A 20,508-nucleotide genomic window follows, 5' to 3' on the forward strand; every position below is an offset into this window, starting at 1 on the left:
AGATCAATAACTGAGTAAACTGTTCAGTTACCTTAAAGCCAATTCATACTCCCCAAATTTCTGTTTCATCATATCACAGTTTTTTTCTGCCTCCAAAATAATATATGAAAACTTGTAAACAAAAATTAATTTCTGGGTTTTAATTTTTTAAACACCTTTTTCTTCTTTTGAGATGATTAAACTTTCTCATTCATTGGCTTGGAAGTAAAAGTAAAATAGTGTGTTACATTAGACTAAGGATTTTTGAGCAAATTAACTCACCTTCACAGTTGAGTCCAGTAGCATCAAGTGAGAACCCTCTCTGGCATTCGCAGCTGAAACTCCCAGGGGTGTTTTGACAGATGCCTTTTGCTCCACAGAGGGAAGGCTGAGACCCACATTCGTTGTTGTCTGGCAAAGCATGAAGGAGGAGGGGATCAAGCCTCCCAATTACTACATGACCCAAATTCCACTACACAAAGTATAAAGTGAAATATGAAGGCCTAAGTTTCACAACGTGAGAGCAGCATTTTAGGGAAATGTATGACACAGTTCACTGTCATATGAAAGGCAAAAGTGGTAAAAAAAACGTGTATTTCAAGAGACGTGAAATCAGAGCACATCCTGGTTTGACTGAGGACATGGTTTTTCATAATACAACTGAAGGTCCCTTAACATATGCGCCTTTTAATATAAAAAAACCCAGCGTGTTCATTAGCATGGGCTAAATTACGGTGTACCTTTAATCACGTGTTATGTAAGCACATATGGTTACATTTAGAATGCAATATAAAGGCACTGCTCAGAATACACCTACTGTGTGTGTGCTCAGACTACACAGGCCTTTTTTCCCTTTAAGTGTTGCTCCTCAGGGAAAAAATATAAGCAACATTTTTAGACCATTAATTATGAGGGATTGGTTTTAACTACAAGTACTGAGACACTATTCTACCATTTTAAGTATATGTATTATACATCTATTAAAAGTTTATAAAATTTCCCATTTGTAGTTTTGTCTTACCGATACACGCAGTGTGATGCTGTGTGAAACCAGGTGGACATTTACAGGTGAAACCTCCCAGGGTGTTGACACAGAGGAACTGGCAGTTGTGTTGTTTGGTTTGACACTCATCGAGGTCTGAAATGAGAGAGATACCCACACAAACCAGAGCAGTGTTATCTGGCTGTGCATCTTCTGTCATGAGGCCACAGGAGATGTATATTTTCTATTGGAAATATTTTGTCTTTATTTTTGCGGGAAGCTTTATAGACTTCAACATGCATATGACATGCAGTTTCTTTTCAAATACATGAGGGCATAAATATTATGGGCTACTATAATAGGATAACAGGTGATACATAACACAAAGTTTTCTTAAAGAAATTGGATGAATAACTGTGGTTTTCATAAACTGTTCTCAAAGTTAATACCGAAAGGTTGTAATTTTTGCATGTAATGCACAGTTTAGTACATAGCTGGCCACTTATTCCTATTAAACGAGGGGATTAAATAAAAATAAAACAGAATCTGGAAACTGATGAAGGTCTTAGCATAAACACTGAGTCAGGTTCTCAGGATCCAAATGAAAAAGACCATCATAAATACCAGAGAAAGCAAAAACACAGCATTTGTGATTCTAGTCATAAATGGAATTAATATTTGGACTGTTCTAACAGAAAACTCAAAGTGGAATTTTGGTTAGTACTTTAAGATGTGAAAATATATTTAAATGCATTTACAAAGCAATATAAGATGTAAATAAACAAGACTACTTATTATTTTAAAGCTTAAAAACACAACTTTAGCTGCATTCACTTATAAACAATGTGCAAAATTAAATTGATTGATTCATAATGGTTCACTGAATAGGTACAAGAGAATAGTACTGCTTGCTATTTTATTTATTTATTTTTATTTCTTGGAAATATAACTACATTTTCTTGAGAATAATCTGTATTTCAAAAATTTAATTAGGAATTTCCTCAGTCCATCAATTTTATACTGATGAGATTTAATATAAAATTGAATAATGAGTATAATACTAAAGCTATTTTAATTATCTAATTTAGTTTGAAAATTATTTTTAATACTACCTAAGCAAAAAAATTAAATTTACCAGTTCATTTTCCATCTCTGAAAGTAAGTGTAATAAAGATAGTTTGCAGAAATAAAATCTTAGATAAGAAGCAAAAAAAATCTTATTTTAGTTACTTGTCTATCTCTTTTTTCACCAAAATTAATTTGTTTTAATTCTATTTATTTCTGAATTTGTTTTGTTCTAAGAAGTGAACCACTGTAACTGGGTTTTATTCTGCCTGCCTCCTACCTACCATGTGTCCTTTATTAGAATTTCTGTGAGTATACAGTGGTCACTACGAAGGTGAGCTTTGATGAAGGAGGTGCACATGTTACAATCCCTGATTAGCTACACATGAAACTGAAAGAAGAGAGACAGACAACGGTCACAAATGTCAGCCTCTTCACTCACCTTTGCACGTCTTCCCATCCTCTTGCAGGACGTATCCCCGCGGACACGAGCACTGGTAACTCCCCTCACTGTTCTTGCAGATGAAATTGCATGGTTTCGGGGATTGGGAACATTCATCAAGATCTAAGAAAAAAGCGATGTGAAGATTAAATTCTTGGTTAAAAGGAACAACTAGCTTCTCTCCTCCCTCCATATTCTCACTTCATTCTTTTAGCTTTTCCTTATCAACTTAAAATGAAAACAGCCAGAGAGAGAGATGATGCAAAGAATGATTTTCACTCAAGCACGTACTAATTTACTTTATAGATCAATCTATGGACCTTGGACAAATACAGTATCTTGACAGTTGACTGGGCTCAAAACCCCCCCCTCAATTCTTTAGATTAATGTACTTTGCTTTACAATTTGGGGAGCATAAACTTAAGAGATTTCATTTCATCTCATCTCATCTCATCTCACCTTGGACGTGTAGATGTAGCAGAATTTCTCTTAAACTCTCTAGGCTGCCACTCCCCTAAGTATCTTGTGGGGTCATGGACTGTGCTGAAAATCCTCCACTTGCCCCTCCTGGTCCAGTCTTCCTTTTGGTCCACCCTGGTCATGGGCCCAAGAGACTGCTTCCTTGCGGTCTGTGTTCTGGCTGGCTCCTGTCTCCTCAACTCCCTCCCCACAAGACGGGCTCAGGCTGACTGACTCATTGGATCAGAGCTCACAGCTCCTTCCAGGCAGCCCTCCATGCACAACTTTCTCCTTCCAGGTTCCAGCAACCTCTCCCTCCTTTCTTTGGGCCCAGGAGTGGCATAGCCCCAGCACACAGCACTGTCCCTTGTGCTTCTGCACATGCTGCCCACACCTTTGTAGACAGTCCCTTTGCTAAGGCCTCCTTAAACTACCCTCATTTGATTATGCCCCCTTTTCCTGCTAGACTGTGGTTGATAGCAAACGATCTCCACTTCCTCTGTAAGACATAATGATTGATGCCCACAGAATGCTGGAAGCTCATGATTCCAGCCTGTTCTCTGTTACTTTCATGCCCAACCAAGAAAACCAAGTTTGGTTATTCTTGACCTTTTCGTGCCAGCTGGGCTTGTTATTGAAATAGGTACTATAGTGAACATCATGTTAAGTTGGTGAAATATGAAGGAGAAAAGATTTTTTTCTTTGATGAAAACAAAATTGAATACTTTGGAAATACTCAGTAAAGGTGAGTCATCCCTGCCCCTGAACTGTGATAGAATGGTTGTAGGTGAAACAAAAAATTAGAAAAAGAGATTGTCAAAATGTACTAGGTTTCTATACTGAACTGCTTTGCAACTGCAAATGTTAGATGATGCTTACTTGGTATATTTTATGTGAAATAGCAATGAGAAACACGCACAAAGCATTCTCTCTTTATATTGCAAACATCCACATCCACAACCAAAGCCCTTTTCTTTTATCAAAAAATGAAAAATGTCATTTATGCGTCTTAAATTAAAACTTAAAATGCTAAAAGTTCATTTTTTATAATTTTTGTTTCTCTGACAGAACAGACTTTTTGATGAATTGAACAGTTCTGTGTCCCACATGATGGGACAAGGCCCTGGACCACTATGAGGACATGAAGAACCATGTTACTGAAAGGAGTGGTATCATTTTAGTATAGTGTACACATTGCTACACTGCAGGGACCCTTAATAAACATACTCTACTGACAGTAAGTGACTTGTAGGAAATAGTAGCTGACAAGCTCCTAGACGCAGCGAGGCCTTGCCTTACCTACACACGAGGTGCCGCTGATATCTGTGGTGTAGCCGACCTTGCAGAAGCACCGGAACGAGCCCATGGTGTTGATGCACTGGCCGTTGGTGCAGAGGTTCGGCATCACCTTGCATTCATCAATATCTGTAGGCCAAAACAAAAACAAGACCAAAAACAAACAGAAGTTAATATCTGGTTACAACTGGTTAGAAACCAAGGGAAATTATGGAAGTGACATGCGATCACTAGCCACCAACATTAATAATGATGCTGAGTGCCTTTTCATCATTTGGGCTAATGGCCACGTGAAAGGGATAGAAAAATAATCCGAAGTGATAAACAGATGAAGCCTGTGTTGAAAGCCCTGTTTAAGTTTACTCTTTTTGCAATCTAAGTATGAATTACTTTGGGGGGATCTAGAAAGCCACCTTTGAGAAGTTCAACTAATTTGGAATTTATGGTAATTTTCCATAAATTGGCCTCAAATCTGCATTTGCATTAATTAGTTTATAAAGGGTTTTATTAGCAAATAATCAGACACAGGAGTGAGCATCTGTATAGTAAGAGAGGAAAATCATATTTTTCAGGACATTAATTGGCTGCACAAAAAAGTGGAAACCACGAATCAGTTATAAGAGTTGCAGGTTTGTAAATAGGTTACAAACAAAATAAATTCCAGTGCACACTCAAATAAATAACCAACATTTATTTAAGTAAGTATAGTTTGGGGGCTACAAGCATGGCCTTTGGGGTCAGATAGATATGGTCCATTCCTGAGTCCATCCCTTAGAAAGAGTGGGATCTCAGGAAAACTACTCCTTACTTTAGCTTGTGCTTTAGTTTCCTCATCTGTTAAAATGGGATTAATAGTAAATTCTACCTCTTAGATTTCATATGAAGATTATATCTTCTAAAGTCTTGACAGCATTCATAAAACGTATATACAAGCAAACATGTACTAATATTTTAGTGATTATTGTTATTGTATCAATTTGTCTACTTTTCCTTCTAACTGATCTGAATGAAATTCACAGCGTTGATAGTATGCAAGAATTTCCTCAACTCCTTACCTCTCCCATCAGTGGTATATCCTGGGCCATGAGGACATATCTTTTTGTACTGCGCAGTTCCAGGAAGTGGGCAAAGTTCACACTGGTGACCCCATCCTCGCCCCCCGTCACAGCAGCACTCTGACTTGGTGACAAGATTGCGGCTGCTGGACGCCATCTGACACATGGTCTGCAGCACCTCTGCAAAGCAGAGTCCCTGTCGGTTGTCTGAAAGGACAGTGGAGTCAATAGGCATCAATGTCATGGAACTGACTGACTTCATCATCTCCAACTTCAAATTACATGGGACAATCGGTACTTTTATCCTTAGCAATAACTTTTAAGGAGGTAAATATTCTTTTATACGGACAGTCACACTGTTTAAGGCAGTTTAACAATTATAATGTTTTGCTGGAAAAGTTCATAGAGTGTTTGATCCATATAGACAGTTTATTAAATTTGACAAAAAGTGACACTAATAGTTTAGAAATAGGTTTTTTAAATTTAATCCACCAGCAACTAAGTGATAGTAAACTACCATTCTTGTAGAATTAAAATAAAAGAAAAATAAAATGAAATTCTTTCCCTTTAAATAAGCAAACAAGTATTAGGATTTACTTTTGAGAAGCATTCTAGACTATGCTATAAATTTGGTACATATTCATTCAAATCTTTCATTTTCTGTATCTAAAAGACTGTTCAAACATATAGACTAAGCAGTTTTTTTTAGTACAAAGAAAGGGATTTCTCTGATGTAGATAGGCAAGGAGATCTTTACTATGGTCTTATGAACTATCCTAGTGAAACTGTTAATATACATTAAAAACAGCACACTTTCTACATAGGTTATCTTTTTAATGTCCCAAAAGGCTGATGGTTAGTGAAGGTCTAGACTGTCTAGACTAAAGACAAGAAAAAACAAAATATATTTTCTTGACTAACAATTTCCTAGGATTTAAAGCAGATGACATCATTCTGAGAAAAATGTGATGTAGTAGAAAGTTGCTGTTTTTACACCAAATCAAATGATGAGTAATCTTATTTCTCTTTGTTTGCCTTAAGTTTTACTATTCCGTACTTTTATACCTGCCCATAATTAACTAAAATGATTTATAATATATGCATTATAGTATAACACAATGTCTGAGATTTATATTTTCCACAAGAAAATATTTTCTAAAACATTTTTCTGTACCATAAAATAAAAATTAACCTTTATTGCATTTTTTAAAATATGGCCTTTACTTTAATATCATTAATATAGCAGAGCTTACCTCACATCACAAATATTTTCCTTTGGAATTAAATCATCCCCTGATGTAAGTTTTACTAAAGTCACATTTTCCATAGACTTTAATTAATATTAATTTTGGGAAGACTATTTAAGATGGTTATTTATATTACACATAGGCATGCAAACAACGTACACACAGACACATACGTCATTATTTAATAGGTGTGTATCTTTAGGAAGAGGTAGGTGGATTACTCAGATTGGGAGTTTTGTTCAGCAGACTAGGATATATGAGTAGCGATCTTCTGTGATGACATCATAAAACAGATGTTTTATTTACCAAGAAAAACAGACTCATATATCAGCTTACCGAGGCATTCAGTGCCTGAGGAACTTGATTGAAATCCTTCATTACACTCACACCTGTAGCTCCCAATTGTGTTAACGCAACGGCCATTTTCACAGATCCCTGGCTTGGTCCTGCATTCATTTTCATCTTTAGAAAAACAAAAATGTCAATAATGAGCAGATTAGAAATTTATACTTTAAAATTTTCTGTTAACGGGTTATATCTTATTTAAAACTTCTTCACCAAAATACTAATAGGATGAGAGAAAAACTAGTCATGTGTGAATACTCACTTTTAACTTTGACTCATTCTTCCAGGTGAGTTCTTTCTTAACAAAGCGTTTTCTTTCTCCCCGTTCCCCCCACCCCTCCTTTACAGGGAAGGGGTGGTGTTTGATGAAGAACTGGAAAATTGGCCCCCAAAAGGGATAGACTTGCCCTGAGACACCAGATAAGGAGAAGAATCTTGGGGAAGGGGATGCTAGTTTTTGTGATGCGAGAGAAAAGTTTGGGGCATAGGGAAGTAGGTGCTAGGGAAGGGTGTTTATTTAAATTTTTTAAAATAAGTTATTCCTTTCATCTTTATAATTTTTAACCTCCAATTTATTTTGCATGTGCTTTCTTTTTATTTGCAATTGCCTTGAATATCTTGTTCCTTTCCTCTCCTTTTTTTTTTTAAAGATTATTTATTTAGTTAGACAGGGGGAAGGGAGGGAGAAAGAAAGGGAGAGAAACATCAGTGTGTGGTTGCCTCTCATGTGGTCCCTGCTCCGGACCTGGCCCGCAGCCAGGTGTGTGCCCTGACTGGGAATCAAACCTGCACTCTTTGGTTTGCCAGCTGGCACTCAATCCATTGAGCCACACCAGCCAGGGCCATTCCTTTCTTCTCAACCTGGCTTACATTTTGATTTGGTATATTTCTTGTAACAAAGCACCAATCTAGATATTTTAAAAATTTTAGAAGTACATTTATTGTTAACCAGCAATTTCAACTATTTATTATGATTACTGGTATGTTTGTATCTTACCCTCCTTTTTATATTATTGTTTTATATTTACCATACTATTGCCCCTTGTCTCAATATTTTATTCTTGTTTATTCTATTATAGTTGTCCCAATCCCCCCTCCTCCATGCAGCCCACTCTGCCCCTGCTCCCATAGTCTGTCCCCACTCAGCTCTCAGATAGGCACTAATACTCCCTTGGCAATCCTGCTGTATGTCCTAGTATGTCTACGCTCCCATTTTTTAAAATGACTATCACGTATTAAGGCCCTTCCCCTCCCCACGATGAACCACCTGTCTGTACCCTCACTTTCAATCTTTAGTCCTTTTTCAACAGCTGAAGTATCTCTGGTTTTTCTCAAGTCCAAGTCTTTGAACTTGTACTCTGTATTTCACAATTCTCTTTTTTTCAATGAATCATTCCTTCAGCATACATTTTCTAGTGACTTACATCTTTAAAAAAAAAATCTCCCAATAACATATTATTCTTCCAGCTACTGCCACATTTTGGTTCCCCTTCGGGCAAACAAAAAAAAGTTTTTTCTGCTCAGTTCTTGGACTCTCACTTTAAAAAACATTTTAAAAAGTTTTTACATTTATTTTTAGAGAGAGGGGAAGGGAGAAAGAGAGGGAGAGAAACATTGGTCGGTGGCCTCTTACATGCCCCCAGCCAGGGATCTGGCCTGCAATCAAGACATGTGCCCTGACTGGGAATCAAACCGGAGACCTTTTGGTTTGTGGAGTGATACTCAACATTCTAAGTCACACTGTTTGACTCACTGACTCCCATTTTATTTTATTTTATTACAGCTTTATTGAGGTATAGTTGACAAATGAAACTGCCAGATAATTAGAGTGTATATGATACATATACCTTGTGCAAGGATTCTTCCTACTGAGTTAATTGACACATATGCATCAACTCACGTATTTACTTTTTTTGTGTGAGAATATTTAATTTCTACTCTCTTAGCAAACTTCAATTACATCATACAGTGTTACCAACTATAGTCACCATGATATATATCAGATCCTCAGACTTTATTCATCTTATAATTGCAAATTTGTACCCTTTTGCCAACCTGTCCCTATTTTCCCAACCCCTGCCCCCAGGAAACCACTTTTACATTCTGTTTCTCTGAGTTCAACTTTTTTTCCAAAAATTACATTTTATTGATTATGCTATTACAGTTGGCCTGATTTTTTCCCCTTTTAGTCCCCCTTCGCCCCAGCACCCCCCACTCCCTCAGGCAATCCCCCCACCATTGTGCATATCCATGGGTCATGTGTATAAGCTCTTTGGCTACTCCATTTCCTGTACTGTACTTTACATCCCCATGGCTGTTCTGTAACTACCTATTTGTACTTCTTAATCCCTCACCTCTTCACCCATTCTCTGACATCCCCCTCCCATCTGGCACCATCAAAACTCTGTACCTTTGATTCTGTCTTTGTTCCTCTCATTTGCTTTGTTTTTTATTCAACTGTTGACAGATTTGTATTTTTTTTGCCATTTTATTGTTCATAGTTTTGATCTTCTTTTTCTTAAATAAGTCCCTTTAACGTTTCATATAATAATGGTTTGTTGATGATGAACTCCTTTAGTTTTTTCTGATCTGGGAACCTTTTTATCTGCCCTATGATTTTAAATATCTTTGCTGAGTAGAGCAGTCTTAGTTGTAGGTCTCTGCTTTTCATGACTTTGAATATTTCTTGCCAGTCTCTTTTAGCCTGCAAAGTTTCTTTTGAAAAATCAGCTGATAGTCTTATGGGAACTTCCTTGTAGGTAACTAACTTCTTTTCTCATGCTGCTTTTAAAATTCTTTATCTTTAACCTTTGGCATTTTAATTATGATGTGTGTTGGAATGTGCCTCTTTGCATCCATCTTGTTTGGGACTCTCTGTGCTTCCTGCACTTGCATGTCTATTTCCTTTACCAAATTAGGTTTTCTTTCATCATTTTTTCAAATAGGTTTCCAATTTCTTCCTCTTTTTCTTCTCCTTCTAGCACCCCTCTGGTGTGAATGTTGGACCTCTTGAGTTGTCCCAGAGGCTGCTTTATTACTACCTTCATTATGGAGGGTTCTTTTTTCTTCTTGTTCTGATTGGTTGTTTTTTGGTTCCTTATGTTCCAAATCATTGATTTGATTGTTGACTTCCTCCACTTTACTATTGTTTCCTTGTAAATTGTTCTTTATCTCAATCAGTATATCCTTTTTTTCTGACTGGATCTTTTTTATGCTTCTGAGGTCCTCATTAAGTTCCTTGAGCATCCTTATAACCAGTGTTTTGAACTCTGCATCTAATAGATTGCTTACCTCCATTTTACTTAGTTCTTTCTCTGGAATTTTGTTCTTTAATTTGGGGCAATGTTTCTTTGCCTCCTTCTTTTGGCAGCCTCCCTGTGTTTGCTTCTATGTATTAAGTAGAGCTGCTTTGACTCCCTGTCTTGGTAGCGTGGCTTAATATAGTAGGTGTCCTGTAGGGTCCAGTGACACAGCCTCCCCTATCACTCCAAGCTGGGCAGTTGAAGTGCACCCTTCATGTGGGCTGAGTACACCCTTCTCTTGTAGTTGAACCATCTTGGTTGCTGTTGGCAGACCAATGGGAAGGATTCACCTAGGCCAGTCAGCTGTGACCCCTTACCACTAACTTCCACCCTCTGTGGAGGATTAGCTATGTAGGGGCAGGATGGTGGTGCTCTGATATGGTCCGTGGCTATCCACTGGGTGCACTGGCCCTGGGGTTTCCTAGATGGTACAGGCCAAGGTCAGCCCCAACCTGTGTTTTTCCAGTACCACTCTGCCTGAACTATAAAGCAATCTGAGATGGCTGTTGCTTGTGCTGGGCTTGGAGATCCCCAGGTAAAGCCAAGCTGTGAATCTAGGCTGGCTGCTGCTAATGCTGGGCATGGGGCTCACTGAGGCCAGTTGTTTGTTTGTTTGAAAGGATTTAGGAATTTGTGAAGCATGAACCAACACCAGCCATTCATATGGAAAAGCACCTTCAATGGATCCATAAGTTGGATGGGGTGGAATCTCTGAGGATCTGCAAGGTGGTCAAACAATGTTAGCCAGGCTGATAGAGTATCAAATATGGCACCAGCTTGCCAGCTCTGTGGCTCTGTAGGGGGAGGGTTTAGAAAAGGCACAATGGTTTCTGCTCACCTTGATGCCAGACACTTCAGTTTCTCCCACTGGTAACTTTCAAGCTGCTACCCCCTATGCTGGATTTCAGAGGGAGTGAGTCTGAGTAGGTGAGCCCATGTGTGGGTTCTTTAAGAGGAACTGCTTGGGACTCCCACAGTTTCTTCCACCGACTCAATCCCCACTGGTTTTTGCAGCCAGAAGTTGTGGGTACCTATCTTCCTGGCACTGGAACCCTGGGCTGGGCATTCTGGTGTGGGGTTGGAACTCCTCACTCCTGAGATACCCCTCCTGAATTTTTATCCACTACATGTGGGTGAGGGACCAGCTTGTTCCACATCTCTGTGCCTCCTACCAGTCTGCACGGAGATGGTTTCTTTAATTCCATAGTTGTCAGACTTCCATTCAACTCGATTTCTGATGGTTCTGAGTGATGGTTGTTCTATATTTTAGTTATAACTTTTATGTGGTTGTGCAAAGAGGTAAGCCATGTCTGCCTATGATGCCACCTTGACCAGAAGTTCTTTTTTCTGTTTTTTAAAGATTCCACATATAAGTGATACCATGCAGTATTTGCCTTTCCCCAGCTTATTTCACTTAGCACAATGTCCTCCAGGTTCACCCATGTTGTTACAAATAACATTACTTCCTTATTTTTAAAGGCTGAATAGTATTTCACTATACACATAATGTGTATATATGTATGATATATATATATATATACCATATATATATGTACAGATCATATTTTTGATTCATTTACCCACCAGACACTTGGAATGCTTCCGTACCTGACTATTATAAATAATCATACAATGAACACAAAAGTACAGATATCTTTTTGAGATAATGGTTTTGTTTCCATTGGATATATACCCAGAAGGGGAATTGTTAGTTGGTAGTTCTATTTTTAATTTCTTGAGAACATACATAGTGGTTGCACCAATTTACATTTCCACCTGCAGTACCCGAGGGTTCTTCTCTTTTCCCCACATCCTGGTCAACACTTATCTCATCTCTGTTGTAACAGCCATCCTAATAGGTTGGGATCTCATTATAGGCCCCCCCCGCCAATTTACCTCATGATTAGTGATGTTCAGCACTTTTTCATATACCTGTTCACCATTGTATATTTCTTTGCAAAAATGCTTATTTAGGTCCTTTGCCCATTTTAAAATCCAGTTATTATTATTATTACTATTTACTATTGAGTTGTATGAGTTACTTGGGTATTAACTCTCACCAGTTCTGTGGTTAGCAAATATTATCTCCTATTCCATAGGTTGCCTTTTCATTTTATTGATGCTTTCCTTTCCTCAGCAAAAGGTTTTTACTTTGATATAGTTCAACTTTTTGTTTTCACTTTTGTTTTTGGTGTTAAAAATAAAATCGTTGCCAAGACCAATGCCAAGGAGCTTACCAATGTTTTATTTTAGGAGTTTTATGGTTTTAGGTTTTACTTCCTAGTATGTGATCCATTTTGAGTTGATATTTGTGTATGGTGTAAGATAGTTGTCCAGTTTCATTCTTCTGAATGTGGCTGTCCAATTTTCCCAGCTCTATTTATTCAAGAGACTATGTTTCCCTATAGTATATTCTTGGCTCCTTTGTTAAACATTAATTGACCACAGGTTTATTTCTGAGTTCTCTATTCTTACCCAAATTGATCTATGTGTTTTTATGCCAATACCCTAACATTTTGATTATTATAGTTGTATATATAGTTTGAAATCAGGAAGCATTATACCTCCAGCTTTGCTCTTCTTTCTCAAGATTGTGCTGGCTATTGTGGTTCCATACAAATTTCTTGAAAGAATGATCTATGGTTTTCATTTCTACTTCCTAATCTCTGGTTCTTTTTGTAATCTATGTGCTCTATTGCAACATGTAAACTATTCCTGAAGAGGTCACCAAATCTAATTACTTCTGTCTATATCTTACTCTATATCTCAGCACCATTATACACAAGTGACTACTCTCTAAATGTCTGAATAATCCATTCTTGCAACTCTCATGACTTCACAATGACCTGGAGAACTTCCTGTCTTGCTGGCTACTTAGTTTTAGTCTACTGAATATTTTTAGTCACTCCAAATAGTGTGGTACCCAGAGCTCAGTCACTGCTTCTTCTACTCTGTTCTTTCTCAGTGTCCTCATCCTATCTTATGATTTTTAAAACACTACCTATTTGCCAGCAATTTGTAGTTACAGCCCACCTGATGTTACCACTGCAAATCTAGTATGTATCTGACACTTAACATGGTCAAAACAGAACTTTATCCTTCTGTGCCCATAATCACACCTGTTTCTTCCAGTCTTACCCTTATCATCAGTTTATAGTAGCTTTATAAAATCAATTATTCCAGTAAAAGCCCTAGGATTCATCTTTTGTACCTCTCCCTTAATCCACAATATCCAGTCAATCCATCAGCTATTTCTGTCAATTATCTCCAAAGTATATTCTGAATCTGTCCATTTCCCCATGTTTCTACACTGCTATGACTTGTATCTGAGCCTCCTTTGTCTCTCACCTGGATGATAAAAATAGCTAAATAAATTCTGCTTTCACTCCTACACCCTTACAATGTGTTATCTACAAGGCAATTGGAAATCTTTTAAAATGTAATTTAGAGATTAATAAAAACTATCGATTAACTGAAATTTTACTGTATTTCAAGCACCGTTCTAAGGATTTTTACATGAATTCCCTAATTTAATGCTTCCAATAATCTTCTGAGGTAAGTGATCTCATCATTCCTGTTTGTTTTTAGATGAGAAATTTGAGGCACATGGGAAGTCAACTTGCCCTAGGTCACAGAGCTAGTAGATATGAAACTAGATTTCTCACACTCACCATCCATCTTCAGGGTGCACACTCTGAGTCCCTCCGCCACAATGTGCTTAGCATAAAGCCAACTCTTTACCATGGCCTGAAATGCCCTGCCTACTTCATGCCACTCTCCTGGCAGAAACATCAGCTACACTGGCTTTCACTGATGCTTGAGGGGTCTTTGTTCTTGCTATTTCCTTATTTTTCCTTTCAAGTTCCCAGTTCAAATGTCACTTCATCAGAGATGCCTTCCTTAAAAGTGTATTTGAAAAAAATGCTTAATAGCAGCCCTGGCTGGTGTGGCTCAGAGGATTGAGTGCCAGCCTGTGAACCAAAGGGTCACTGGTTTGATTCCCAGTCAGGGCACATGCCCAGGTTGTGGGCAAGGTCCCCAGTAAGGGGTGTGTGAAAGGCAACCACACATTGATGTTTCTCTCCCTCTCCTCTCCTCTCTCTAAAAATAAATAAATCAAATCTTTAAAGAAGTGTTATCTAAAGTACCATATTTTGTTGTGTAAAATGAACACTTTTTTCCAAATTTTTGAGGGAAAAATAAGGATGTGCATTACACATGTGTAGTACTAATTCCGTTCCTATATAAATGTTTTTATTTTATTTATGCTTATGTGTTAAAAGTATAACTCTAGAAAGCAATAATGATGTCTGTATGTTCAAAAATAAATTCTAAAATTCTTTTATAATACAAAAACAAGTATCTAAATATAAATAGACAATTGAATTAAAAAATTAAAATGAAGTATTTTTTCCCCCTGAAAGTTTGGGCCAAAAACCTGGGTACTCATTATACACAGCAAAATATGGTAGTTCTCACTCAATCACTAAATCTTATTTTCTCCAAAAGATTTACCACTATACAAGATTATCATGGTATTTCTTTATTTGTTTGATGAATGCTTCTCCCTGACTAGAACATAAACCACTTGAGAATGGGTGGGGATAGGAGGAAGGAAAACTTGTCCTTCTAGTTTATAATAATATCCCTAGAACCAGAAACATAGCAGATGTTCAATAAATAATTAAGTAAATGAATGACTATTCTGCAATCATTTTCCATGGAGCAGTGTACTCTTCTGATATGCAAGTTTAAATATTTTCTACCAGAATTTCTTCTATGCCCTGACCAGTGTAGCTCAGTTGGTTGGGTATCATCCTGCAAAGCCATAGGTCATTGGTTCAATTCCTAGTCATGGTACATGCCTAGGTTCGGATTAGGTCTGTGGTCAGGGTGCATATGAGAGGTAACCTATTGATGTTTCTCTCCCTTTCTTTCTCCCTTCCTTCCCCCCTCTCTAAAAATAAATAAATACAATCTTAGAAAAAAAAGTATTTCTTCTACAAATACTCAAATATACTTAAATATTTTTCCTGTGTTTATTTGTTTAGCTTTCTTTTTTTCAGGGACTTCATTTATGTGTATGTTGACTTTGTCTTCCACCTCTGTTATCTTCTTATTAATCACTTCCATATCACATTACTAACTGCATTGGCATCCCTCTCTATTTTTTATTACTTCCAATGTAATATTAATTTCTGTGGTAGCTTTATTTCTTTCCTAAACTCTGCTAGACCACTATTTCTTGATATTGTTCCATCTTCTTTTTTAATGTCTTCTTTCTATTTGAATTTTATTGATATGTTAGTTATTAAAACTATTTCTCTAAACTCTTCTGTTTCCTGAGGTATCTTAGTCTATCTCTTATTTATTTTCCTCCCTCTACCCCCACGCTGCCTCAGAATATATACATCAGTTGCAATCTTGCATAATTATTCACCTTTGAACAATTTTCTCCAAAGGCTGTTGCTGAAAAATAGTGCAGGAGAAAATCACCAGTGTTGAACTGGACATAATCAACAGTTTCCATTCAGGTTTGTTGTATGAACACTCTCTCCCCAAATCTGTTACGCTCTCTGTCCTTGGGATGTGCACACTCAAGCTTTCAGGTAACTTAGGAGTTCAGTGTGGCTCTGGGTCAAGTTCTTAAGTCTCAATGTCGCTATGATTTCTCTTTTGCTTCTGTGTCTTTTGACACTGTTATGTAGTACAGGGCTGCTACAGAAATACCCCATACTTCTCTCACTCACCTATGTGCTTTATCTCCTATCCAAAGATTGTTGGATAAACTTTAAAACTTGGGGCAGTTACTGTATTTTGCCATGTGTAATGTGCACCACGTTTTTGTGCACATCATACATGGGATTATTATGCCCATGGCATGTAATCATTATACCCGTGTATAATGCACCTCCTGATTTTTCCCTCAAAAATTCCGGCAAAAAGTGTACATCACACACGGCAAAATATGGTACTTTTACAGATATCTATATTCTGCCAAAGCTTAAAGAAACACTATGCCACTGAACATCTGTGTTTTTGTTTGAAATTTTATATTATTTCAAGGATATTTTTCAGAGTCTGTAATTGGGACCACTTCTTCACTTAATCTGAGACTGTTCTCTCCCTGCCCTGTCATAGTTCTAAAACCTTTAGGGGATGGGAGTGGAATAACACATTTTTATCCTGTCATTGTTAAAATGAAGCCTTCTCCAGAAAGTATTCTGTTGGCATTTGCATTGAAATTTAATGACCTTAGTAAAATTTTTCTATTTATTAGACTTCTCTACTCATTCATTTCACAGCACAGATATGCCACATTTATTTAGCTATGCTCCTATGATGGGCATTGAGGTTGTTCCCTATTTTTTTTGTTGTTGTTGATACAAGAAAAAGTGCAGTGAACATTCTTGTATTTCCTCCCCCATGATAGGTTAATTTTGAAACAGCTTTACTGAGGTTTGATTTAGATGCTATATAATCTGCATGTTTTCAGTGTGCAATAATGATTTTTAGTAAATTACCGTGTTGTACAGTCATTGCAAACTAGTTTTCGAACTTTTCCATCTTCCAAAGGGATCCATAGCACAAAAGGGATCCTTTTGTATCCACTCTCTATTCCAACTCTAGCATCAGGCAATCACTAATAGATACACTTTAAAGAAATCTTATTTGGGTTTTTTGCCAAAATAAAAAAATTATTAGTGATCTTCAAATATTTTTCCAAAACTACCCACATTTTTTTCTAGGTACTAGAGGTTAGAAGTAGGGGACAGTTTCTTAATTAAAAGAGGGGAGCCTCTGTTCTGGAGGAGGAGGAAGACTGTGAAGGAGGTGTGGTGTCCCAAGTGACAACACTTTTGGGAAGAAGTGCTGAGACAATGGATGCAGTGGCCAGGACCAGTTTACACGGCAGGAGACTTTGGCTTGCATTACAAAATCACAACATTTTAAACTCCTGAAGTCAGCTTAGGGATCCAGCCCTCCTCCTCCCTTTACATGACTTAACTGAAGTTCAAATATGTTAAAAATTATGGCCAAGGTCACAGAGATATCTAGCCTTTAATGGGGTTCTGGAGATTATCTGCCTCTTCACACTCCTCATTCATGGAATGACTAAAAAGAGAGACAGAGAACATTAACTCATACTTTTATTTTTCCACATAAGCATAATTGTTTCAAGGAGTTTTCGACACTTCTAAATCTAGTGTTTTAGATTTATAGGATACAGAATTATGAAAAACAAGAGGGCCTATATTCTAGGACAGACCTCATTGCCACTGCAGTATCCAGAACCTATGATACTGGCAAGGACCCTGTAATGGAGGAAATCTGGCACAGCCTTGAAACAGCTAGAAAAATAGTGGACTTACAGTTAAGATAATTTGGGAATAGTACCATAAATCCATCTTGGCATAGGAGTATTAAGTAAGCGATATCATCCCTTAAAGCCTTACCTACGCAGCCTTCTCCGTCAGGCCTCCGGGTCATCCCAGGTGGGCAGATGCACATGAACGTGCCGATCAGATTCTTACACATCATGCCTCTAGATTCACAGTCATGTAGTCCTTCAGCACATTCATCCAGGTCTATACCAGATTTTTAATAGAAAAAATATTAAAATAGGAAATTCTCAGGAATGGGCTGTTGTTCAGTAGCTTTAAGCATATTTTTGGTTTTGGGGGTCCAAACATGTAATCATACATGTGACATAGAAAGGAGGAGTCCCGTCTTTCTGGGCTGTTGCCTATATTCTAGATTTATAAGTTTCAGCTTTGGTCCTAATGGTAAGAAGTCCAGGAAAAGGCAATCTTTGTTGTAATAAGAGCCCAAGAGTGTGACAGTTGGTGAGCTCCTCGACCCATCCTATCTTTGACCTGACTGAACAGACTACCAAGTGTCTTGTTATCTAGGTATGGAAATCTACCAGCAAAATGCTGTCATAAGCATTTCTGTAAAGCTCTGGAAGAAGATAGCTGAGAATTATAAAACCATTAAAATATGTTCCCAGAATGGCAAGTAAAGTTCTAAACACTCCCTTGCCTGTGGCCTTACCTTTGCACATCTTCTGGTCTTCCCTGAGTGCGTAGCCAATTGGGCATGTGCATTCATAGGACCCGAAGGTGTTCATGCAGCGGAAAGCACACAGCAGAGGGTTCTGGGCACACTCATTGATATCTGATCAAAGAAACAGGCAGCCATGTATGTGCTCAGCCTAGGGTTCTAATTATTTGTAAAGAAACACTGATGTATTTACTTGCAAGTTACACAGAAAGCAATGGGATAATCTAACTTCCACTTCTCGTGTGGAGAACTAGATATCCAACAAGTTCATCCTCCAACAAATAACTATAAACTCTGAAAAAAATACAAAAACTGCTACCTAGAAATGATGTTAGCAATAAGTTGAAACTCATCAAACCACCAGCAAGGAATGAGTTCTTTTTTTTTTCTCCCCTGAAATTACCCAGTCCGGGCAGTGACAGCACCTGGCAGCTAAGTCTTCACTAAAAACTTTCTCAGCTTCTGTGGAAGGAGCCTTGGGGCACACAAAGTTGCTGAAGAGTGACGGGAAATCCCAGAAAGCAGAGGGCCAGAGATGGAAAAACAGTATTTTTTTTTTCTTTGCATAAAGCCAGCCCAAGCAGCTGACTTAACCATGCATGTGTGGGGAAAATCAAAGAGGCTAACCACTAAGGTTCATAGGGCAAAACTGAAATCTGAACCACTGTTTTCCATAGGCCTGTCACTCAGCTTTCATTTTTACTTGAGTTAATTGTCTGCCAAGACAATAGCATTCATATTCTTAGAAGTAATATAACTGATCCCAGAAGATATCATTCACAATATCCAGGGTACAATCCAAAATTAAGCAACATAAGGAGGAGCCAGGAAAATGTGACTGGATCTTAAGGGAAAAGACAACCAATGGATATGAACTCAGAGATGACCCATATGCTGAAATGATCAGACAAGGGATCAGACTAAAGCAGCTATTGTAACTTTCCTTGAAGTAAAGGGAAATATATTTGTGATGAATAATCATCAATTGAATATCAGAACAATATAAATAAAAGCTGAGACATTAAGAATTCCTTTCTATATCAAGAAGAAATAATAAGAGAAGTATCACTTGCCTTCACAATTCATCATGGGCCCTGGCTCAAAGCCTTCATTGCAATTGCATTCAAAACTCCCAATAACATTGGTGCATGTGCCATTTCCACATGGATTGCCTATTGAACATTCATCAGTATCTGAAAAACAATACGAAAGTGCCATAACGCTTGGAGAAGTCTTAGTAATCGAAGCACACCCATGCATATCCATCTGGCCTCACACATTACCAGGATCTGTGTGGGGCACACTGGACTCTTGCCCTCCACCTCCCTCAGCCTCGGCCGGCTGGCCTTTGTGAAGTGCAGAGGACCCTGAAGGATCAAGCATGCAGAGCTCTGAGCCCCCATGCAGCTGTGCTTGCTTCAGAACTCCCAAACCCAAAGAGGTCTGTGGTCTTCTGCTCCAAGAGCAGGCATGGAAAGTCATAAAGTAAAATGGATCTCTTTCCCAGTTAGTGGTTTTGGCAATTATAAATCTCTAGACACATCAGAGTTTGTATATTTTGGTTGAAGGCAGAGGCTGGGCAAATCTCTCCATCTTCACATAAACCAGGCCTACTGGAAAATGTAGGATGGGAAAGTGCAGTTACTAGCTACCAAATCCCACCACCACCCAGGGTGCTTGAGAAACCTTTTGCTGAATATGAGACATAAAACAGAACTTTAATTAATGTGGAGTCAACACTCACCCACACAGCGCACTCCAGTATAGTCGAGGTTGTAACCCATTGGGCATTCACAGCGAAAAGACCCATCTGTGTTGATGCACTGACCATTTGAGCAGATGCCTGGGCTCTCGAGACATTCATTGACATCTAAAACACAAAACTGCCCGTAAACTTCCTCATATAAAAAGATATGCCAAAGCTGTGTATTCAAAAGACTTACAATTTTTAAAACATATACACATTTCTTCTACCCAAGAAATATACCATGTATCTACCACAACAGTCTTATGGTAAATGTATGCATATGATATATAATAAATATTGTATATGTATGCTGAATACAACGTACTAGGTACATACAGTAAAATTGGCATGCTTTATAAAATAAAGGTACAACAATACACTCATGTAAAGGAAGACTATAGGAGGAAAGTGTAACAGACCACACCTTCGCGGGTGTCATGAAGACTAGGAACGGTTCCATGGCCATACGGACACAAATCCTGGAATGCTACTATAGAGAAAAAACACAAATTCCCCATTATTGAA

General features: G+C 37.9%; 1 protein-coding gene across 1 annotated transcript in view; it reads right to left on the minus strand.

The window, feature by feature from the left end:
* Positions 1-20,508, minus strand: part of FBN2 (fibrillin 2) — a 256,232-nt gene that overhangs the window by 12,625 nt on the left and 223,099 nt on the right. Inside the window, exons 51-61 of the mRNA XM_045838059.1 lie at positions 20,408-20,473; positions 19,981-20,106; positions 19,310-19,429; positions 18,228-18,350; positions 17,630-17,761; positions 6,862-6,987; positions 5,279-5,485; positions 4,227-4,352; positions 2,469-2,591; positions 1,001-1,117; positions 262-390 (exon numbers count right to left, since the gene is read on the minus strand). Of these exons, the coding sequence (XP_045694015.1) occupies positions 262-390; positions 1,001-1,117; positions 2,469-2,591; positions 4,227-4,352; positions 5,279-5,485; positions 6,862-6,987; positions 17,630-17,761; positions 18,228-18,350; positions 19,310-19,429; positions 19,981-20,106; positions 20,408-20,473 (1,395 nt within the window). The remainder of the gene's footprint in view (positions 1-261; positions 391-1,000; positions 1,118-2,468; positions 2,592-4,226; positions 4,353-5,278; positions 5,486-6,861; positions 6,988-17,629; positions 17,762-18,227; positions 18,351-19,309; positions 19,430-19,980; positions 20,107-20,407; positions 20,474-20,508) is intronic.

The sequence above is a fragment of the Phyllostomus hastatus genome, unplaced genomic scaffold (genome assembly GCF_019186645.2).
Source record: "Phyllostomus hastatus isolate PE091 unplaced genomic scaffold, TTU_PhHast_1.1 phas_contig_254, whole genome shotgun sequence".
Taxonomy (NCBI): domain Eukaryota; kingdom Metazoa; phylum Chordata; class Mammalia; order Chiroptera; family Phyllostomidae; genus Phyllostomus; species Phyllostomus hastatus.